Source organism: Gouania willdenowi, chromosome 13 (genome assembly GCF_900634775.1).
Source record: "Gouania willdenowi chromosome 13, fGouWil2.1, whole genome shotgun sequence".
In the NCBI taxonomy this organism is placed as follows: Eukaryota; Metazoa; Chordata; class Actinopteri; order Blenniiformes; family Gobiesocidae; genus Gouania; species Gouania willdenowi.
In genome coordinates this window covers 5,896,772-5,921,453 of record NC_041056.1, presented here as the reverse complement: position 1 = coordinate 5,921,453, position 24,682 = coordinate 5,896,772, and the positions used below count along the sequence as shown (strand labels likewise).

General features: G+C 37.7%; 1 protein-coding gene across 1 annotated transcript in view; it reads right to left on the bottom strand.

Moving 5' to 3' along the window:
- Nucleotides 1–5,617, bottom strand: part of LOC114474570 (uncharacterized) — an 87,789-nt gene extending 82,172 nt beyond the window's left edge. Inside the window, exon 1 of the mRNA XM_028464973.1 lies at nucleotides 5,600–5,617. Within this exon, the coding sequence (XP_028320774.1) occupies nucleotides 5,600–5,617 (18 nt within the window). The remainder of the gene's footprint in view (nucleotides 1–5,599) is intronic.
- Between the last annotated feature and the right edge of the window lie 19,065 nt (nucleotides 5,618–24,682).

Below are 24,682 nucleotides of genomic sequence, written 5' to 3'. Positions count from 1 at the left end.
TGGACAGAGTTGGCATTGTAGCATTATCGATGCAGTTAAACTCCAAACACCAGAATGTGTTTCAATTAGCAATACATCACACATTTACATAACGTTGTATTGCCTTCACCTTTGGAAAGCACTCAATTGTGGTGAATGTGAAAGAAAGAAAAGGAAAACCGAAAGCATGTCAGTTAAATCCAGTAATACCATCATTTATCATTCCCCGAGTGCTAAAGATAGTCACACAACTGCAAACATACTAGAGACGTAGAAGCAAATCACTGTCACGTCCAAATCAAACATTTCTTGATTTTCCAGCGAGCGATGCAGTTCGTTCAAACTGTGTCATCGACTGTGAATGAAGACTCAATCGTGTCTCACCTCTCTTTTTCATCTCAAGAAAATAATGGCATTTTTTTTCCTGCTGCATGTGCAGATTTAAAAGCAGGCTGTTTCAAACAGAATGTTCTGGTGAAGCTGAAGAAGTGAAGATGTGGAAGACGTGACAGCAAATTGTTTCCCGGGTGCTTTACAGTCTTATATTATTCGTTCAATTATTTCCTGATCCCCTTTTTCATGATAAAGCTGCTGAAGACGAAAATTTCTTGTCACATAAAGATATAGTATAGGCCTCATAGATCAATTGCTTTTGCTCATTTGCTTGAAGAAAAGATCTAAAATGTTGAAATTGCCACTCGAAAGTTTGTTTTCAACTTTATTTATTGACATTATTGCATTGTGAGATGTGGAGTCCCGTAGACGGAGGCATAGAAATTTATTTAGTTCATTCTTACTGAGATATCTTGTGTTCGCCCTGAAAAACTCCAACAACGTGACCTCCCAACACATTTCCGATGTTTTCACTCAAAGTTTTGGAAAAAGTGCTGTTTATTTTGTGAAGTTTCATGGAAAGATCGCAATCTGGCCGAAATTGAGTGATATTGTGGTGAATGAAACTTGAACACAAATGGTGTCAAGCCAACCACAGTCCTCCTTTTCAGGTGAAAAAACATAAGAAATCAAAGTAAGATTGAAGGAAAAACCCTTCCATACATCTGTCAATGGGACTCCACATCCCACAATGCAATGCGCAAAACTTTTCCAACAGTGTCAATAGTAATCAGTTTTATCTAGCGCTATTCAAGGAACTCAAAGACTCTTATATGAGTGTTTACAGTGGAGTTAAAAGGGAAATTTCAAGTGACAATTTCAACTGTTTACATTCAGGTCAAATGATCTTTGTTGTATTGATCTATGATGCCTACACTATGTTATTATTTAAGGTTTTCAAGGACAGATGCTGCACTTGGTGCGGGTTTACCTTTGTCATGGTGCCAGTCAAAGCAAACGCAAAAAAAAAGTCAGAAACCAAATCAGACACGCGTTCACTTCATTGATCCTTAACATACATGTTTTTGGATGGTTGGAGGAATCCAAAACAAGCAGCAGCACATTTGGTTTAAAAACGTGATCTCTGTGGACTATGAGCCATAACAGCGCCTACAATATAAACCAATTAAAAAGTCTTCCACGTGTTTGCAACTGCTGATTGGTCGATGGCATTGACAATATTACTCGTTTGCTTCCTCTCATGCTTTCTCCTTCAACATGACAAAAAGAAAAACTAGTATTTTTTATTATTATTTAACTTAAAAAGTTGCTTTTTTGACTGATGGCCACTTTAAATTTGGTTTATTACATTTCATCCACAAGGAAGACAAAATAGATAGTATTTGTAGTAATAGTTTCAGCCAGATTAATTTTGTCTTGTTTTTGAACAGTAAGTGTTAAGTTGAGGTTTCGTTTATTCAGACAAGGGTTTTCAGGAAATCTATGTCAAGTGAAACTTCAATAGAACCATCAAAGGTGATCAGTAGAACTCCTCTGATGAAGACTGGCAGTTGACAGTCGAAACATGTTGGAATTTCCTGAGAAACCTTATCTGAATAAACAAAATAAATGTAATTTATGTGACCTTTTTTAATTACTTTTGAAAATCTGTCGTTGACTTTGGTAAAGTTACCGTCCCACTTTTGAGTTTAAAAAATCTGGTTATCCTAACCTAAGTGTCTGTCCTGGGCTAATCTTGCTAATTTATTCCAGTTTTTGCTTCTTCTACTACTTCTCCCCCTCTTCTCTGTATGGCCACGCCTCCAGATTGTTGTAACCACGCCTCCCCCTCCCCTGACAACACAACACAGCTGATCTTCATTTGCCACTACTTGTCGGTGCATTAATGCCCTTAAATCCATTACTGTGGCACCAAAATTGAAAAGCAGTGCAAACCTCAGAGCTGACTGATCTACATCACAAATCAATATTTCTTGATACCACAACAACTACAAATCCCACCCTTTGCCTTCAACCACCTTATTATGCTGCAGGGGAAATAAGAACCACTGCCGCCTCGGTCTTTCACTGGTGCCCATATGGGAATTGGTGCAATTTCTCTGGAGACAACTTGTTAAATGTTCCAATCCACAAAGTGCTACCATGTGAAGGTGCAGCGCCACCGCATACAGCTAAATGTTTCATTCTTTAGTTTCACTGGCGCTTTAAAAAAGTGGTTTTAACTGGGAATGTAAAAAAGGGCCCTGATGACCAGGCTTGCTTCAAATACCAGACAGAGAGGAAAAAGTTTGTTTTTCTGATTGTACTGAACGTAAAAATGTCAAAGATGTGTTGTCACATGTTGGGCAGATTGAGATCTTAGTCATGAGTGTGGCAGAGAAGGCAAAGACAACTAAGATAGAGTGGAAAATGACTGAGTGCAGTGTGTGTACCATGTAGAAACACATGTAAGGAAGATGAAGATGAGCTTCTGGAAACACTACATAAATTATAACCAACCAGATTAGAGTAAAAATGTTCAAAGACCAGAGGACTAGACAGGCTTACGTTCACATCTGTCAATGTGAGTGATTGTAACTGGTGGTTATTTTTTAATGGCTGATAGTTGCACCGTAAGCTCAATGGAAAGCATTGCCTTGTAAAATAAACACGTAGGAGATGGTTTGGCTTTTACTGGTTTACCCATATTAAAAGTTTGATTCACTCAAATTCTTACAAGATAGTCTCATCCAAAGCTAAACATTCAACTTTTTTTGTGAGTCTGTAGCTATTGAGAATTATATGGATTGCTTAAACTAAATGAAAGGCCGTTAGAGAATAAAGTAGCATCTAAAATGTGCTCGTGGATTTTTTTTTTACAGTGCAATTTTTTGTGATGGGGGGCTGTTATATCATATATTAAAATTGTTGAATTTTTGTAAAATATGACATAATTGTTACCTTTACAAATGTTACATGTTATATGATCAGATAAAAGTTGTTTGTTAAAAGCTCGTAAAATAGGACCATGATACTTTTCTATAAAATGTAATGAAAATGAAACAATTGCATAAATTAGGAGCAATAAAGTGTTGCATGTTGAAACCTCAACATTTCTGACCTTTTTAAGTTACTGCTAGCCTTCCTTATTATTTTACCCTCTAATTAAAGTGAGACCGTGTACATTTAGTATTAAAGAAGTGCTTTTCTAACTGGTAGCCCTTCAGACTATACGGTACCTGTTACGTAGACGTCCTACAGTCTTGGTGGAGTAGATTTTCCTGTGAGGTCCTGTTTACATGAACTCAAAAAGCATTTTTCCTGATCTCAAATAGACAGGTCATTGTTGGCACAGTGGAAACACACCGTTGTTTAAAGAAGGACAGGAGTGCTTTGTGAACTGACCCTTTTGAAATTCCCACTCCACCTGCGAGTTTCACGGCTGAAAGAACCATTGACTTTCAAAGTGCACCTCGTTGATTAATCCCAACAACAGAGGCACAGATAGAGGAGCCACAATGACTTCCAGCTTGGCTCGCTGCTCTTTCAAACAAGTTGACTGTTCCTCTTGGATTATTGGCTTGATGCGCAACCTCCACGCTGGGATTGGGTGAACCTGGTGCGCACAATGTGCATGCACGAGTGTGGCTTAATTAAAGTTTGAAGGGAAAGCTTGGAAAAGTTTAATTCGGCTTTTGGCAGGGTGAAAAATGGTCTCGTTTTCTTGTCTCAGTTCCCCGTGTCGTTCCTTATCTCCTGTTAAGGTCGGCCACTGCGCAGGTTATCTCCAAATTACCAACAGAACTCATTTATTTTTCAATTGAATTAAGGTCGTGGTGAAAGAAGCCAGGCCTGCACTACCATCTCTTTATAAAACAAGCAGCTGAGCCTTTCCACAGCTGGACTGATTAAACCCTCGCACGGCCAGGATCAATCACCTCAATCAGACGGCACCTGCTTGTTCTCTGTCTTTGTCTCTCAGACAATTCCTCTTATTCCAAATCTCGGCGTATGAAATGTCACACCGCTGTCCCCACGACACAATAAACAGCTTAAGAGCAATCTTTCTTGTGTAGAATCGCAGCTGGTGCTGTGATGTCAACGTTATCCACAGAGATTTTTAATTAAAGCTTCCCCTCGATTTCGTAGTGGCATTGTTTGGGGTGAAGCAGGTGATAACAGAAGACAACACAACAACATGATTCATTCCTCGGATGTGTAATTATGTTCACACACCCCCCAAAAAAAAAAAAAATTAAGAAAGTTCTTAGAGAGGTAAAGATGCAGAAAAACCCACAGATGTTTTCCAGAACGATGAATGGGACCACAAGCGCTACATTCCTCGATAATCATAGCGAGAAAATGAAAATGTTCAAATCAACTGCACGGCCTGTTTCTGCTTTGTACAAAATGGAATCAGGCCTGTTGTGTTTCCACCACATCAATCAGAGAAAAGCAGAATGACTGTGATTGCAGTTCAACAGAATCACATTTTCAGTCTTTGAATAGAATAGAGCAGTGTTTCTCAAATGGGGGTACGTGTACCCTTAGGGCAACGGTCTGCAACCTTTACACTCAAAGGAGCCATTTTGCTTCCTCTCACCTGGATTTAAATCCTTCCGGAGCCAAAAAAAATACCATCTCAATGAAGACAATATAGTGTATAAAACTCTACACGTAGTTACAATTATTTTGAATATTGATAATTCATCATTTTTTAGATGATGTATTTGTGGTGCTACAAAAAAATGCTTGAACATATCAAGCATGCATATCAATCCGGCACGTTGGCAGTTAATTCAATCTATCCCCACACAAAAACAATCTATTTTCTCCCAGAATAGTCTTTATGTTGATTTAGTTACCCAGATAACAAGCATACGTCTCGCTGATGTCGGCATTCTACTCCTAATGCGTCATTTTGTGTGTTTTTTTCTCCCCCAAATCGGTGATACCACTTGTAAAATTGTAGGACTGTAAAATGTAACTTCCATGAAGCTGTTTTTGTGCTGAGACTCTTTTGGTTTTGCTGCTGAAAATACGTTTATGATCATGAACTATGTGTCTCTCTTTATTTTGTCCACACATAATAAGCTATTTAGTGGTAATATATTGTTTTGTTGTTGTGATTTTGCCATATTCCTATCAGATCTACCTAAACACTCGACGATGGATATGGAGATATTTATACTATTTGAATGATCTGAGCTAAATAAAGATTAATATAAGCTGTAGAGAAGCCACAACGTCTTCCCAATGAGCAAACGCTCTCCATAATACGTCTCACCGATGCAACTTCATTCATCGTGCCGACGTCGGCGAGATGTATGTGTGCTCTCAGGGCATCTTACCAGAGATTTAAAATGTAAGGTGAACCACAGGTGCAAGGGAAGTTTATAGTTGATGAGAGTTATTGCACAATACGATTTATTTTTAGGTTGACAAATTGCTATATAATGATTTTATTTGACGTTAATGTCATTTATCATTAAAACCTTGTGTAAGAAATAACAATTCGTTATTTTTAATATTTTCTTATAGCTATTGGGAGCCATTGAAAAAGAGTCAAAGAGCCACATGAGGCTCCAGAGCCACAGGTTGCAGACCCCTGCTTTAGGGGTACGTGATTGCACTACTGCATCGTACTTTGATACTGCCATATATGACGTACTGTGTAGAACTCTGGGGAACCACTTTTAAAACCATAATAAATGATATTGTTTTATTGCTAAAAGCTTGTGTGATTGATAAACAAAGTAGGATATTATGTCCACACACATCTTGTGAAATTTAAATATATTGTTTATTGTAAAATAACACAGATAATCTTCAAAGCAAAAATAAATACTCTTCCAGAAGGTGTTCAAAAATACTTCTCACTACAGACAATATGTCACAACATATTTCATATTTCATATTTATGTAAAGCTGTAGAAATGTTAGTGTTTTTTTTGTTAAATGTTGTACACAAAAAACATTATTTGAAAAAAGGCAACTTAAATGCACTTGTTGAATGCTTGCATTTATTTACTGTGTATTAATGGAAAATTTAACTTGGATCTGTTTATGTTGGGCATATAAGCATTTTTGCTTCAGCCTGTTTCAGTCTTGACATATATTTTTAATTGTGATTTATGTTTGAAGATTTGTTTGTTAGACTCAAACAAACTGAACTGATAAATAAATAATAAATAATAAAATGAAATGAACCACAGAGAGTAGAAAATGACCATATCAACATTCATGTCAGCATTTAGAATAATAATTGTTCTGAGCATTAATACAGGAAACAACAAAGAGTTTCTATCGTAATTTTGTGTGTTTTTTTCTCATTCTGTGTATGTTTGTTGATGCCTTGCCCGTTGTGAGGCACTTTGTGCATTTCTGTTGTCCTTTTGTGTATTTTTTGCTGTAAAATGTATGTTTTTTGGAGTCATATTGTGTATTTCTGTCGTTTTGCTTGTTTGCTAGTACTGTGGGTTTGCGGAGTAATTTTTGTGTTTTTCTTGTCTTGTTGTGTACTTATGTTGTCATTTTCGGTAATTCTGTATATTCTTGTGTCTTACTGTTGTCGTTTTGTTCATTTTTGGAGTAGTTTTGTGTGGTTTTGGAGTATTGTATGTATTTTTCTCTCCTCTCTTACTGTATTTTCCTACAATGCATGTTTAATGTATTCTGGCTTTTGTTTTGTGTATTTTTCTGTCATTTTGTATGTTTACATCGGGGGCCGCATTAAATTAGACTGAGGGCCGCATTTGGCCCTCGAGCCGCTAGTTGCCTCTGTCTGGTCTAAATGATATAAACTATAGAAACCTTTGGATCAGGACCCCATGTGGGATCGCCTGAAATTTATGAAAAATTAAGATAGATTTTCAAAATTTCAAAATTAATTTTTTATCAATTTTTTTAAAATGGAAACAACACACAACCACTGTTTTTTTTATACATTCACTTTGTGAAATATAAATCTAGTTCAACTAAAATGCAGTTATTATGATCAAAAACTAATTCTAGAAAGAAATGTCTTTGGGGTCACCAGAAATTCTTGATATCAAAATGTGGTCACGGTCCCAGAAAGGTTGCGAACCACTGCACTAAACACTGTTTCTTTTCACTTATTTACAAAATGAGATTCTTTCAAATGTGTGTTATCACTCGTTCTTTCCATCATTATGTCCTATAGTTGTTTTTATATCATTTTGTATAAGCAAAAGGGGGTTCTTTAGCCAAAAAAAAACCTTTGAGAACCAGTGGAATAGAGTGTTTATACTAATACCTCTCAGTTTGCCCTTTGTTCTTTTTCTATTTCTTCCAGGTGAACACGAGTCAAGTTAACAATCAGGTAAAAAGGGCGGGGCCAGGGGCTAATTAAGGATAAAGAAACCATTAGAGAAGCACAGACTCACAGCCAGAGCTGTTCTTTGCTGTTTGGGAACTCCCAGTTCTCCAAACCACACGGAAAGAATCCTAATCCAATAAATCCTCAACAAACTGCAACAGTCTTTGACACATTATCAGCTAAACAGCCTACAGTCATTAATCCTTCTCTTTAAAGTCTAAAAACATATTTAAAACAACAATACACAATCCTCTACCTGCACATAAATGGCAGATATTGGAGGAACATTAACATATATTTTACATTTTGGGGACAGGAACAGGGTTTAAAAACAATTGGTAATATTCAAACATTTTTTTTAAGGATTAAGACCAGTTCATTTAATTGTTCTTTAATGGTGTAGGTTTATGTTGTTCTTTCATTACCCAGAGGTAGTCCCAAAACAAAATGTATATTCACATTTAATATACATTAAAGGTGTTTATGCAACGTCCTATACAAAAAACATAAATTTATTGTTCTTAAAGCTGGGGTACTCAATTTATTTTCTTTAATTGAAAAAATAATCTTATTAGCATCATATAGTATATCGTAAAAGTAATCATTTCTGAAAGAAATCGTACGTCTTCTTGCTGTCTGTAGTTAATTAAACCCCAGAAGACAAAGTCTTGGCGGTCGCCCCCTCCAGCTCCAATCACAGGATTGAGAGAAAGGAGGGGTGAGCAGAGCCCACGTAGGTGCCCCCTCATTGGCTGCCACGATATATAGTGAAACTTGTTTTCAGTCTTGGACTAACTTTGGACGCTCAAGTGGCTGTTTTCCTTCTAGACAGGTAATCTAATGTCCCATTTTCCTATATTTTGTGTGCATCCTTTTGCGTGGCGACGTGTTTTACCGGTAGCGCACGTTCAGCTCTCGTGCGCAATTTTGTATACTTTCGTAAGAGGAGGAGACTGGGAAGAATTGTCAGAGTGGGGGGCGGGATTTATGGTTCAAATTCAGCCATGCCCCTCTGTCGTGGTTCAAGAATCAGGTAGTGCAGCTTTAGGGTTTCAAACTTTTAAATAGTGAGGTGTAAAATGGGCCGAGCGGATGTAGACGCGTTTTGCGCATGCGTTGAAAGGATCAGGCTCATGAAAGGATTGAGCACTGACAACGACCCACTAGATGAGCCTAGGACTCAGTTTTTTGGGGGCCCCATGTTTATATTTATCTAATCTTTATTTATTCCAGAAGTCCCATTAAGATTCACTATCTTTTTGTCAAATAAGACCTGGCCAAGACAGACAGTAAAATGAAGGCTTAGAAAATGCAAGGCCAAGATATGAAATTGTCCTGTTGTCTTTGCGTAGTCAGCGTATAGGCAGAAACGGCTGTGGCTAAACCAGAGTAGAGAGAGGGGGAGTTTAAGTTTGAGATGATAGATTGTTGGTAGTTTAGTGAAAAAAATGTATTTATACTAAATAGAGTGTTATTGGCATTAGGATTAAGAGATATTCCGATGCAGATCTGCCCCCTCAGCATTCTGAGCAAGTAAAATGCAAATCACTTCATGTGCCTCTACTTTACATTATCATATAGGCTTGGATAATCTCCTTAAAAAGCATAGTTTGCAGGAGTCGAGTCATTGTTTTTCCAAAGTAGGGATGGCCTCTCACTACCCCCAGGACTTTCTCCAATGGCAGATATAACATACGATAATACATTATTAGTCCCACTGCGGGGAAATACACAGAGAAACCAAAAGAATAGAATTAGTATCACACATGCACACTTGGTTAGAACATTCTAACTCCACAGAGAGAAAGAGAGACCCTCAATACTGTATTATTCCAAGCTTCCATGACAAAGAATAATAATTATAGATATTCGTAGCGCTTTCCTTTACACCAAAACAACTAAAAACAGCTGGAGCATGTTTACATTAAATGAACTCTAGCCAATGTTAAATCCTTGTTTTTCTTTTCGCTAAAACTTTTAAAGGGGCCTCTGAGTTGCTAGTGTTGACGTGAGACAAGGAGAAAAGCTGCAAGTTTGGGAAAATATGGGAATGTATTGCAGTAACAATAGCCAAAAAGAGAAGAGAATTCAACTGTAACCAAACAATGAGAAACAGGGGAAGTGTGCAGAGACATAGTGATGCAACACGGTGCAGTCAAAACCAGAAAAGAAAGAGATGCTGCTCAGCCATGGTGGAATAATCTGACTTTATTTAGTTCATTTGTCATTTTTGTGTCCTCTGTTACCCATGGCTGGGCTTTCGGTGCAGTTTGTCTAAATGATGTTTGCTGTTTTCTGATGTAAACAGTGGGATTGTGTGTATTTTTTTTTATTTGAGACCTTAAACTCAAACTGCTGCCCCTGCAAAAGTCTCTGCACAACCCCCATCTCTAGGGTTTCTATATAAAGGCAGATATAAGGTTTCCTTTACAGTTAAAATTGTGTAAATGAGAATGGATGTGTGTGGTCATAAAATCCTGCTTTGTTTATCGTACAGCCTTTTTTTTTTTTTTTTTCAATAAAACAATATAATTTATTATGATTTTATAAGTACTTCCCCAGAGTTCTACACAAATAGTCATATATAGCAGTATCAAAATACAATAAATTGTAAACAAGGAGCTGTGATTAAGTTAATCTTTTCACTCAATACCATTTACTATTTTAGATTTTAACAATAGACAGAAACTTTGCATGTCTGCAAACAATCAAACAAGCCTTCACTTGGCCTTTTGTGTTGAAATCTGACTCATGCAAACACAATATACTGTTGTCCTACATCAGGGGCGTCAAACTCAGTTTAGTTCAGGGGCCAAATACGGAGCAACATCTGTAATTGTTTTGGCACAACCTTTGGTCCGTGGAGAAAAACCAGAGACGTGATGGGAAGTCACTTTGGCAGTGTTTTGGGAACGCACTGGCATCGGTAGTGGATGAGAACAACTTTTGAATTAAAAACGGGTAGAATTTGGTTTCACGCAGCTTTAAGTTGTATCTTTGCTTTTTGTTTCAAGGCAGGAGGTGTAAAATTGAAGATCAGCCCAAACTGAAAACAGAAAATGGTTCTTTTTCTCTCTCTCTCTCTCTCACCACACTCAAACAGCTTTTTCGCCCTCTGTTTTGACCCCAAAACTTTCAGGCAAAAATAATCCATAGAGGAGAAACTTTTGATTCCTTTTGAAGTCTCTGGATTCTGTAAAATATAGAAAACACTGAGATAAAAGCGATTGGAGCCTTGACAGGCTTGAGGTTGGGGTAATCATTCGAGGGCAATAATTGTCAATGCATGTGGATCATGGTTTCACGGCCATTATTAAAAGGGCATGTTTTATTCCATCGTAATTATATCTGCGGCCGAGGTCTAATGTGATTTTTGCTTGTGTGTAAGAAAGGATAAAATGTGCTTCTCTGGTACTGCCCACAGATAATAGGCAGAGCCAATAGGATTGTCTGTTCTGTGAGGGATGTCACGGCGTGGTTGCTCTGTGTACAGCATGTATTACTATATAAATATGGCTTTGGACAGAGTCTTGCAGTATCTATTCCCCAAGAAATCTCTCGTCTTTGATGGTGGCTTCTCTATTTTCCTCCCCGCCCCTCTTCTCTTTCTAATGCTCCCACATCTGCTTTCATTTTCCTTGGCTTGTATGACAAACAGTGAAGAAATTCCAAACTGTGGTCATCCTAAGCTCGCCACCCCCTCCTCCTCGAGCTTTTTCTTGGCAGGGTGGCTCGTGTCTCACATTTAATCACAAACGCTTTGCCAGGCAGCTGGGCCTAAAGGGGGGTTCAGTGCAGGAACAGTGGAAACCTGATCTGCCAAAAGCAAGGCAGCGTACAGTTAAACCTCTTCATAAAGACTCCAGAGCCAGGTTGGCCGTAACAGCACCAGTGTGATACTTTCACCAAAGAAAAAAAAAACCACAATGGATGCCTTGTTTTGGTCGGGAGAATTCAACCAGAGCAGAAAAGTACTGAAATGTTTAGTTTTGGAATCATTTTATTGGTAAAATATTTGAACAGATGGGAAACTGCTTTGTGTGTCTTTTGTTTTTTTTAATCTTCATATTTTTCCACAAAGACGAACACAACTCCAGACTGGCTGAATGTAAATAAAAACACTGCCAAGACATACGCAGAGGTGAAAGTAACGGATTACTCAGTTGCTTTTATGTGTACTTGTACTTATTTGAATATTTAAATCGGTCATTTTATTTGTAGTTAAGTACATTTTAAAATAAGTAATTTGTTTGGGAACACTTTATTCGAAGTTTTATACATAAGACTGTCATTAAGCTGTTATTAAGTGTTGTTTGCTAAATTATGACCCCTTTGGAGCTATGTTGGCATTTTTTTGGGTTAGCTATAGGGTTAGGGTTAGAGGAAGAAATTAGATGACAGATATTACTATATATTAGATTATATAGATATATAGAATATATTTCTAAATCAGTCATTTTATTTGTACTTAAGTATGTTTTAAAAGAAGAAAAGCAATTCATTACTTTTCTACACTTAACCATTACCAAGTAAATTTTAATTGTTTTTTGTTTTAAAATGATCAATGGACATTGTGAAAAAATGACCAGACAACAATACATCACATCATAGCCAACCAATCAGATTACACGTAATGCACAGCATTGAATGCTGGTTATTTTCTCAGTTTTAGAGTTAATAAATGTAGCTGTACTTACAGTTGAATTCATTGGTGTTATTTCATTTAAAAAAAAAAAAATTGAACATTTTGACGACAACAAAAAAATACAAAATGAGAGAAAAATATCCAAATAAAGCAGACATGAAATGACTCCTAAAACACAAAATGACGACTGAAACACACAAAACCAAAAAACTGTAGGACAAAAAAAAAGTGAAAAGCACACAAAGATGACAACAAAAACACATAAAACAACCAAAATTAAAAAATGATTCCAAAAACACACAAAACAACATACAACACAAACAAAAGAAAAATATATATAAAAAAAAAATTGTACATTTTGACAAACCTTTTATTTCATACAGATGCCTTTGTAGAAAAAAAACAAGTTCCAATAATGCAAGATTTGGTCTCTTCCTTTTTTAAAGTTTTTACATGAGATGTTTACTGTATGTAATGGAACCGTAGCAAGATGTATTACCAAAAATAAACTTGGGGGTGAAAGTAACTAGTAACTTTTACTTTGAGTACTATTTAATTGAGTTATACTTACTTGTACTTGAGTATTTTATGTATGACTTACTCATACTCGTACTGGAGTACGATTTCAATCAAGTAACAGTACTTCTACTTGAGTAGGATACGTCGGTACTCTTTCTTTTTTTCCACAAAAAAAGAACACAACTCCAGTCTTGCTGAATGAAAACCAAAACATTGCCAAGACATATGTGATCTATTAGGATATTAAGATGACCAAATTAAAAGCTTCAGCATTGGGCTCGTCCTACATGTGAGCAGCCAACTTCCTCATCCACATCCATTTTGTATAATTGCGTTCTCAAAGAGACTGCTTTAAGGAAAGTGATAATTGAGTGGCACACAAACCTAATCTTTCCTGCATAGTGTCTCGAGGGCATCGCGAGTGACGAACTCTTTATCTCTCAAGTCCCAAGGGAACGCCCTCTCTTTAATCTCACTCTAGACTCAAAGCAGGGAGTATTTCCATTGATGGCCCCCAATCTTTCTCTAAGAGCTCATCACAATATTTAATCCCGGCCAAGTTAAAAAGTATGTCAGCGGTGCCGCTTACGTCAAACATCATGTCGGAGGGGGTGGGGAGATGTTTTGAAGGTGCAATTTTACCCCTCACTGACATTTTGGCAGCAGAAAGAGAGAGTGGAAGATCTATATTTAGTCTGAAAGGATCGAGGCGAGGTGGAGTTGACGTGTGAGGAGCAGTTGCCAGTGATTAGCAGAGACATCTGTCAATCCAAGAAACATGATCCAAGCTCAAGTATCAACAAAATCCAATTATAAAGACAGACTGAAGTAGAAATAGGAAAATAATAAAACACTTGCTGCCTTTTGGCTGGTTATGATATTGGCCTTAAATCACTACTCCTTAAACTCAATACAAGCAAAGTTTATTTTAAATCAATTCTATCAAATCATTATATACCTCAATTACTCATGCTTTAAAAACTGTATAAAAATTTTGTTTCAGTCACGATTACCTCAAAGCAAGCAGGTCCAGGGTTGGAGTAGTTGTCTTCCTGTTTATGTCTGTGGACTGGTGCCCTGGCCAGGTTAGAGACCTGAACATGAATCAATGGGTCAGAAGACACTTTTTACCATGTTTCCTGCTTTGCACCCAATAACTTCTTTATTGTAAAGTGCAAATAGCTGCGTTCAAGGTGTTAAAGTGGATAAAGTCCTAAACTGGTACTTTAAGTAGGGATGTTGTTTGGTTCTGTTTAGTTTTGTTTGTGTTTAGCCCTTGTGGTCTTTTAGTTTTTCTGAGTATTTGGTTATTTTATTTTCGAGTACATTCTTAGTGTAAACTCTTGTCTCTGTGTATCCAGGGATTCCTGCTTGTGGCTCCACCCTGCTTGTGACTGATTAGCGCCCTCATGCTTCCACCCAGGTGTGGCCCGTTCCCGATCAGGTCTCCTCCACTATTTAGCTGAGTGCTTGAACACTGAATGTTTGCTGGTTCATTGTAATGTCTACCCTGCTGTGTTTGTTCCCTGGTTTTTCCTTGTGCTCGATTGGATGTTGTTTTTTTGCTATTAAACATGAACTGGTTCCAAGAATGCTACGCCTGCATAGTGTCTCCATCTCTCCCTGCATTTGGATCCACACCACATCCTCTAACTGTGACAGATGCATGGTAGTGGATAAAAAACAAGAAAAAAAGATTTTTTTTTAATTTATTGGCTGATATCCAATATGCTGATAATTTACAACCTATTTTGTTGATAAATGTTAGCAATATATTTTTCTTGCTTGCAAATTCAAACATTTGACAAAACTGAAACTAACTTCAACTTAAATTGTGTTAATGTCATATTTAATCATGACAATATATATTGTTAAACAACACAATCTGCTTACCTACTTACATTTTGTGTTTGAGTAGCAAAAATGATGTTTATAAAATCCAGTTTCTGTGTAATAGCTATATATACAGTATATATATTCTCTCTTTTGCTACTTGGTGAAGGTGGTCACATTTTGGTCTGCTCCCACTCTCCTCCCTCCCTATCTTCCCTTGCTGCTTGTTTTGTCTTCTGTCTTGTGGAGACTCTCTCTGCATTCATCCAAAAACCCAAATTATGTAATTGGTCAGCTGGTTACTTAATGCTATTGACCTAATTTTTTCAATGAGAAGACCAGTCCGGGGTGAGCCTGTGTCTGGACGGAACGTTTACAGCCGGATACACGATGCATTCTTGGAACAAATGGAAGGTTGTGTGTCTGTTTTTACTTTCTGTGGAGGACGTGGAGGATATTTACATGATTGGAATCATAGTAGCAGGGATGCTGTTGATTGGAGCTGGCAGCTTTCTGATCTATCGTAAAAGTCTGTATTACGTTGGCAGCTGCTTTGGAAAGGCTGCCAGTCATCACTGAAGGATGGAGCAGAGCATTGAACTCTCAGACTATCATGATGAAAGAACACAAAAGTAAGCAGGAGGCTACTTTGGAGCATTTGTGTTGAATCGAAATGATCTTGGACAGGATGAATGCTCGGCCAACTGTTTGATGCCACATTATTGGATTTAATGCTGACACCAGAGACTTCCAGGCTACTGAAAAAGTGCTAGCCTGAAACTAAAACAAATTGTTATCACCCACTGGCCTCCCCCCACACGCTGCCAAGGTTGTGTCTAAATCTCACCATGGATGCTTGCAGATCCGCCCCTCCTCCTCCTCTCCCCAATTGCCAACTGGACTTTCGTCTTCTGAACCAGGCCTACCAAGGTCGCCACATAACATCTGACTGTGTCAGAGAAAGAGCAAAGGTTTATTTTGTCTATGCCTTCACTGGCCCTCCACCCGCCCCCCCATCCCCTCCGAGCTCAGGGAAGGTGTCTGTGGAGGAGTGCCCAGAAAGGCTGCACGCCCACGCCCCCCAGCAGCTATATATCCCCAGGAAAGTGTTACCAAATATTGTACATTGATTTACAAGTATTTCTGCAGTTTTCTCCACACACACACAAAATGGCGATGCTTAGTCACGCCTCTCCACTGGCAATGAGGCATGAGACATATATAATGTCATGTTATTCAAAAAAACAAAAGCCCGTTATTCAATCAGAATTTCTCATGTCTGACCAATAACATGCCAATAATCAGAAGTACTTCATTTACCCCAGGGGGAAATTACTTGGGTTACAGCTGCTTAAGAAATGTTGCAAATAAAAAGAATAAACACGAAAGAAAGAAAGAAAGAGACTCTTAATTAAATAAGGATTAAATACAAGTGCACACATTACTGTAGTAAAAAATAAAATAAGATAAATAATAATATACAAATATAATACAGATATATACAACAATCGAAGCTGTCATAAAATATGTAATATTGTGCATCACTCATTTTAAGGGTTGCGTAGTGAGATTAAACAGTTGTGAGGGAATCTGGGAACAATGCGTGTGTCGCCAGGCATTGGGCTAAATGTAAAATGGCAGCTTGGAGTCAACACAGCTACACAGAAAAGCAGACGACATGGTTTATGTGAGGTCATATTTGTCCTAAAGCTCAACAGCGTATAGCGTGTCTTAACAACATGACAGTGGAGAGGGAGTGCCACAGGGGGAGTGCTGCTGTGCGTAAGCCTCACCCCCCAAAAATAAAATGCATTGAAGTTTGAGCAAGTTTTTAAAAAACTGAGCTTAGCCACGAGCACATGTCTTTTTTAAAAAAAGGGATTCTGGTTGGTACAAGAACATAAAAAAATTTTCTTTAACAGAAATGTCAATGTCATCGTCACCATCATTAACAGGTTTTATTTAAAGAGTATTTTAAAATACTTGCTATGTCATAAAACCTTCATATTATTTTACTTTTCCCCCAGTTCATCTATTTATCTTATGCACAATGCACGTTTATTCTAATCAGGACTTTTCCAGTGGAAATATTAACCACATTTAGGCCCCAGTGGTCACCTGCCATGACTCATGCCATACATCTGTAGTTAGCATGTCATTACACACTCCTACACCACAAAACTGGAAACTCAGGAACAGACACTGAAAGTGAAAGCCATGTTGCCCTGAGCTCGCAAATTTTCCTTTATTCTTTAATTTCCACTCGGCAGCTTTGTGGAGAGTTGTCAAACGCCATTGTGAAACACAAGCATCCATTAATATAAGCACTCTGAATAACAGCAGAGAGCTGGTGTAGAATCTGAAAAAGGAGGGACAGATTAGAGAAAACAAAGCCAAGGAAAGTGTCTGATGGGAAATGATTGTAATTCTGCGAGAAACGGACAAACGCAACCACAGAGAAGTGCAACCAAGAGAGTTTTTTTCATGCCCACTGATCTGATAGTGAAACATGTTTTTAATAAACACAAATACAACTTCCAACCAAGACTTTAATAAACAGGATCTATGATTTTCTCTTTCTTGGACAAACAGTGACATTTACAGCAATAATATCAATGATATTCAAAACATAAGAAACAAAGGAAAGAAAATATCACAATCAACAACAGTGGTAACACAAAAGCAGAAATAACCTCCTTATGTGACAGAAAATGAAACTATTAATCCAAAAATATATTATTTAAAGCAAGTATTTAGTGTCCTATATTTACTTGAGATAATATTTTTGTTCTGCTTGTTATTCACCTTGGCCTTTACTGTGGTCATTGCTGCAGTTTTTGCTAAGTATCTATAGCTGTGTTTCCATTGCATTTTTTGGCAAAATAAAAGCGATATTTCGAAAGTTTCATTGCGCATTGACTGTGTTTCCGTTTAAGTTTGTTTTGGGCAGGAAAATGGACACTCAAAACCTCTGCATTCCTTTCATTGCTGTCGAATATGGCTGTAATATTTTACTTAAGTATAAAGCTAAGAAATGTCTCTGTCTCCTTTTCCGTTCACACGTACCGCGCCAAGTGTTTCCCTTCTGCGCTTGCGATACATTTCAATATCGAAAAGTTGTAAATTCCTTCTCATGAAAGCGTAAAAACTTAGCAATGTTTTTTTTTTATTTTGCGCATATCCATGAGTAATGGAAGCACAACTAGTGACTTTGTCCAAAATTTTGCTTCAAGACTGAAGAGTAAACTCAATTAAGTATTTGGAATGAGCCCTTGGCTCCGTTGGTGTCCAACAATGCAGTTTCAAGAAAAATGCTAAAAGACCCAAACCCACATCATGTTGGCTTTTACGACTCACTAATGTGAGACTTCTCTGAGTAACATGATATGTTTTGCCTAAAACAAACATGCATTGTTTCTTAAGCCCCCCCACTGAAGAAACACAATGAGAAACAAAGTCAGAATTTTAATCCAAATTCTTGTGTGTTTCTAGTTCCTTCCAATCTCTGGCTCTCTAAACAGCGTCTGCTCTTTGTTTACACTTCGTCTGTTAAGTCCTCGTCTGATTAACACAGACGTTGACTGACACGACCGGCAAATGAAGACTTACAAGCTTCTTCTACGAGTTACGCAGCACTCCCTAAAACTCAGTGTGCTTACACGCCGAGCCGACTGTATCTCATCAATCAGGTGAGAAATTGGTCCGAACCACATTTCTGACTTCTATCTGAATTTTTTGGCAACTGATTTTGTCCTGTGTGAGTAAGACAGATTTAAAACTTGTAAAGAGACATAATATTTTATTTTAACATCTAAAACTATTTGAGAAATCAGTCCCCATGTCTTTACAGAAAACCGTGCTCGACAGGTCACATAATAAACCACAAACTTTCAATACCTTTGCAGCATCTGCTTTTTGAGGCGAGTCATGAATTCAATGGAGAATGGCCTCCCTCTAATACAATAGATCACCTGATTGATGGCCATTCCTGAAAGAACTGCCAGAACAAAACAAGACCCTCCACTCCAATTCCCTCTGAGGCAATGAGTTTTGCCGGGTGTCAGAATGAGCAAAAAAAGGCAGTGAAAACTGATTCATTCAGCTTCCAAAATAGACGACGAACAAGAAAGGCTGGAGAAAACCGCGAGCGGCGCGAGACCATGAAACAAAAGCATCACCTGACAGACAAAACAGACACGTAATTATGAGCTACACAAAATAATATCAAACGCCTCCAAAAACAGCAAAATTCAAAGACAGCCTGTCGTGGTTCAAGCAGAGAAATCTGCGTTACGCATTCCTGTCATCTAGATGAAAACATAACAACAAGCCATTACTGAGGTTATGTAAGGGTTAGATACAAAATTATACAATGTATTACAGTACAGCTGTCACTAAAACTCTCACAGACGGTGGAGTTTATCAAGTTCAATCTGCTAAATTTGTTTTTCTACCAGACTAAAGCTCCAAATATCCCAGTTTTTCTGCATTAATTAAAGAGGGGGGTGTTGTTTTTTTTTTTTTTCAGGCACATAGTACCATTCTATAGCATACTCAAATAATTATGCTCAAAATTGTTTGGAAAATGCAGCAATAATCAAAAACACTGTTCATGACGCATCGATTTCACCTCTGTCGCTTTAAGAAACCCATTACCTGTCTGACACGCTCATGAACACTCCCCCCCGATTGACATGCAGTTCTCTCCCAGGTGTTTAATAATTGCGACTGCAGCTGTTTTGACAAAGGTCCATCCTGGAAGCGGGGGGGAGGGGAGCAAGTTTTTTTTTTTTTTTGTTAATGCGTACATTAATGAGTACAGACAACATAAGCCAGGGGTTTCTTACAAAAGTATTTAAAATAAGTAAATTAAAAGCTAAATCTGCAGAGGCGGGTGCTGTGGGCTGAACTGAGGAAGAGAACATGGGAGGGGCCTCGTCCCCAGGTGGAGCCTCGTCCCCTCGAGCAAAAAACAACAGAAAAATGGCTGCTGGCAGGAGATTGAGATTACTCAAAAATATGTGAATCAACACTGGAGGTATGTTTTTTCAGGAGGAAATGACACACTAACATGATATAAAGCTTGAAAAAGTGATTTTTACATGAAACCCCACCTTTAAAACAATACAGTACGAGCAGTGTGTCGAGGATAGAAATTCAAAAAATGCCTTGATTTGTAGGCGGGGCTCGTGGAGCAGCTAGGACCGCCGGATAAAACGCTCTAGGTCAGGGGTCACCAACCTTTCTGAAACTGTGAGCTACTTCATAGGGACTGTATAGTCTGACGGGATACCAGTTTAAAAAGCACTTCTTAAATACCACAACCCATACACCAAATCTACAACACTTGAAAACATTAGTCACAATGTTTCAGTGAAAAAAAATAAAAATGGTAATTTAATACTAAAACTTAATCAGGTGCAGTAGTATTTATACTAACTACATCTCTCATCTGTATTTATCTTTGTGAGTTTAAATCCTGTAAAGTTAATCAGATTTTAGGTGCAGCTCATTGGTGACTAGAGCTGCTAAGAGCACCTCACATGGTCCATGCGGGCAACCTGGTGCCCGTGGGCACTATGTAGGTGACCTCTGCTCTAGGGTATGTTTGCTCGGATAGTTCTTCTCGTTTGGGTGGTGTTAGCATACACATTGTTTCTGTCAGTCTCTGAGCATTTCCAGTGGAAGCCTAGAGTGGTTAGGAGTGCCGTGAACACAACTATTCTTGGCGAGGATCAAACACAGGAAGTATCCGCGATGATGAAGAGCGTACAGCATTGTGGGTAATCAGGAGAGCTGGCGACGGCGCAAAACAGGGCATTAAAACCACCAAAATCACGGCAACTTGTTGCTGCACCATTGCTGAATGTTGTGAAAGAACAAACGAGAAGGCAGAAGTTTCTACGTACTCTTAAATGACCCATAAATCAGAGTGTATTCTTCTGGTTTCTCTTTTCCTACAGAAGTCTCTACTCCAGTAACGGCTGTTTCAAGTTGTTAGCTCATGTAACCGCACCAGAGGCTGTTTGAAGTTGCGCTCTGAACGCAAACCGAGCCAAACCAATTTATCAGCTGTCCTCTGCCCATTTGGACCAAGTCTAGGACTAAACTGGTGGGAATGCATCCTAAATCTGCCTCCATAATGTAATCAGCCTCCATCTTGAATGTGAGAATAGCCAGGTTTCAACCCATAGAGGGCAGTCACACTTACACTTTTTTTTCACATCAAAATATGTCAAATTGGAATACTTTGACTCAAGAATCAATCAACACTATTTCATACCAAACACATTTGGTTGCAGCAGAACTTTAAAAGTTCATGTATTTATCTTTTATTCTAAAGTGTAGCATATCTTGAATCCAGCAGTAAAAAAATCAAATACAGTTTAACAAATTGCTGCATCTTTCACATGGCTCAGTGGTAAAGTGGGTCGTCCAATAACCGAAGAGTTAGTGGTTCGAATCCCACTCTAACCAACTCATTGTCGTTGTGTCCTTGGGCAAGGCAGTTACCCATATTTCCTAGTATGAATGTGGTGTGTGAGTGAGTGTTGGTGGTGGTCGAAATGACCGATGACGCACTTTGGCAGCCTAGCCTCAGTCAGTCTGCCCCAGGGCAACTGTGGCTACTATAGTAGCTTACCACCACCGCGTTTGGAGTGAAAGAATAATGCACATCAACGTATAAGCGTTTTGAGTGTCTATGAATGTCATGATTTTAAAATCAACGCATTATTATTATCATTATCTTTTGACATTCGTCTGACATTTACCGACTGCGTTTTAAAGTGTAGAAGAAGGAAAAATGGCTCTTGTTGGTAAATCGTAGTAACACAAATGTCACTGTTCTCTTGACACCCACACTACATCCCAGTAACAAAGCAAACACATCAAAAACTAGGTCACAGGCGTTTCTGCCGATAGGCGAAATATATATACACGATTGCATTTGGCCATAGGACCACCAGGGGTGGTCCACAAGGCTGTATGTAGACGTCTTCATCCATAATGTGTTGTAAAATAAATGCAGGATTTAAGAGTAAAATTAAGATGGATTATAAGCTGTATGCAGTAATTACTAAGAAATCCACACTTGAAACATGAAATATTAAAGTGTCATTTTGAATGCTTTGGGTCAGTGTTTTTCTTTATTTTTGATCACACTCGAGTAGAAGTTCCTTTTTAACCATCATAGATCAGAAAGTGTAGCTACTCTATAAACACGTACCACTCCATGCCAGCGCTGCTAAATAATGAGCCAATGATCTGCTTCTTTTTGGAAAAAAGATTTGGACGAAACCCAGACGTGAGTGGCTTTGCAGGTGAAACTTTCCTTTTGATTTATTTGTGTGAGTATTTTTACAAGCTTTCCACAAACTCAACAGTAGTTTTCAACTTTTACCACCAATTAGGAACAAAACAATCATCCACTGCAGCGGTAAATGTGCTATTACTGTGGATGGAAGAGAGTAATTATTGTTCATAACAATTTAAATCTATATCTTTTTTTTTCACTCTGCATTGTTTTCTAATTAATGTTGTTCAATCAGGTGGGAATTGTCGGCGTGTGTGTATTTATTGTCGCTCTACGGAGGCTTTAAGCACAGTTAGAGCCACTTGGTTAAGTCTTATTGCTACAGTGGATGATTGTTTACCTGATTGCAGAGGAAATATGGGTGCATTTAAAAAGCGTTTCACTAACTAATCACTCTCCCCTTCCCTGGGGAGTGTTTACAACGCAACATGCTCCACGGCACAAACGACTTCTTTTGGAAAACATTCACTGCTTGTGACAAATTATGATGGAGGAATTCACTCACTTCCTTAGGAAACGGGAAAATAGCAACTGAAATGTAATTTCATACAATTTGTGTTTGTGTTTGGTGGCTAGTAAATGATGGAAAAAGCCACAAAAAAATCTCCATGTTTGATCTAAAAGCTACAATATCAAAATTCATCTCACCATGTACAATAATTACCAATTTATTCAATTTAACATTATTTAATCTCATGACACTCATCACATTATGAGCAGTAATATGAACGTTTATAGTGTTTGTGTGTTGTCCCACCTTTTTTGTGTCTTTTTCTTATTTTGTCATTAAAGTCATTTTTGTATATTTTTCTGTCAATGTACTTTTTTATCATTGTTGTTTTGTGTGTTTTTGTAGTGATTTTGTATATCTTTGTTGTTGTTTTGTGTGTTTTTGTAGTGATTTTGTATATCTTTGTTGTTGTTTTGTGTGTTTTTGTAGTGATTTTGTATATCTTTGTTGTTGTTTTGTGTTTTTAAAGTCATTCAGTGAATTTTTGTTTTGTATGTTTTTCAATTTATTCATAGTATTTTTTATGTTTGTGTGTTTTTGGACAGATTTCATGTGTTTTTGGATACATTTTGTATGGTTTTTTTGTTGTTTTGTACGCCTTTAGTTATTTTCTGTACCTTTGTTGTTTTGTGTCTTTTGAGTAATTTTTTTTGTATCTTCATTTATTGTATTTTGAAGTTGTTTTGTGTGTTTTTGGATATGTTTTTGTGTTTTTTTTTTTTCTTTGCCTCTGAGGTTGTTTTGTGTCTTTGGAGTCATTCAGTGTATTTTTGTTTTGTATGTTTTTTTTTTTATTATTCATTTAGTCTACTTTTTATGTTGGTTTTTGCATTTTTGAACATTTTTGTGTATTTTTTGTCATTTTGTGTTTTTCAATTTATTCATAGTATTTTTTATGTTTGTGTTTTATGTGTTTTTGGATACATTTTGTATGTTTTTTGTTGTTTTGTTTTCTTTGCCTCTGAGGTCACTTTGTGTTTTTGGATATATTTTGTGGGGAGTTTTTGTTGTTGTTTTGTGTGTTTTCCGTATCAATCGTGTTCCTTTTTGAGACGGGCCACAACAGCATGTTTACTGCTCCTCTGGAAGCTATGGTTTAGTCCTTGGACTATCTGTGAACACTGTTTACAGCTGATACAGCGTTGTTGTATCCCACAGTACACACACACACACACACATTCTGCCTGTGGGAACGACTACTTTATAGCCCTGATTGCTCCCCAGCTAACATAAGAAGTACATTAAATATCAGGTAAAAAAGCAACACATCAGGCTGTTTCAGCAAAAAAAATTAATGGAAAAGGTGCCACTAAAAAAATGTCAATTTTTTCACTCTACTAAGAACTGTGTTTTTGCAAACTCAGGATATACTAAAGCTTTAGTTTAGCATTAGTCAGACATAGAAGCACTGCGATGCATATCAAACAATTTTCCTATTTATTAATTATTTTATCCACTTATGGAGAAAAAAAATGGGCAAAAGCAACTAAATAAAGTAAATTGTCAACTCTATATACAGTATATATAAATATATATATATATATATATATATATATATATATATATATACAGGGGTGAACTGGCCATCTGGCATACCGGGCAACGCCCTGGTGAGCCGTCAAACAAAGTGGGGCCGGTCCAGTCCGCTATCTTTTCTTTTTTAGCCGAGTGAGTGGAGGCAGACATGGTAACTGGTGGCCAAAAATGGTCCAAAAGTGGCAAAAACTTGGCAAGAAAAAAGTGAAAAGTGACTAAAATGGGCCAAAAGCAGTAAAAAAGTGGCCAAAACATGGGCAAATAAAGAGGAACCAGGTGGTATGTAATGGCAAAGTGTAAATTAAATGAGTAAAATGTGGCAAACAATAGTGAAAAGGGGCAAAATGTAGGGAAACAAGGAAACAAGTGGTATTTATTGGGCATGAGTTAAGTTATTTGGATTAAAGGTGGCCAAAAAAATTAAAGAAAGGACAAAAATAACTTTGAAAGAAAAATGGACCAAAAAAAATAGAGAAAAGAGATATTTATCAGCAGTGAATGAGAGTGAGTGGTTGTCTGTCTGTGTTGCCCTACGATGGACTGGCGCCTTGTCCAGGGTGTACCCCCGCCTGGCACCCAATGAGAGCCAGAGATTGGCACCGGCAGACCCCCACGACCCTGACAACCAGGAATAAGTGGGTCTGAAAATGGATGAATGGATGGATATTTATC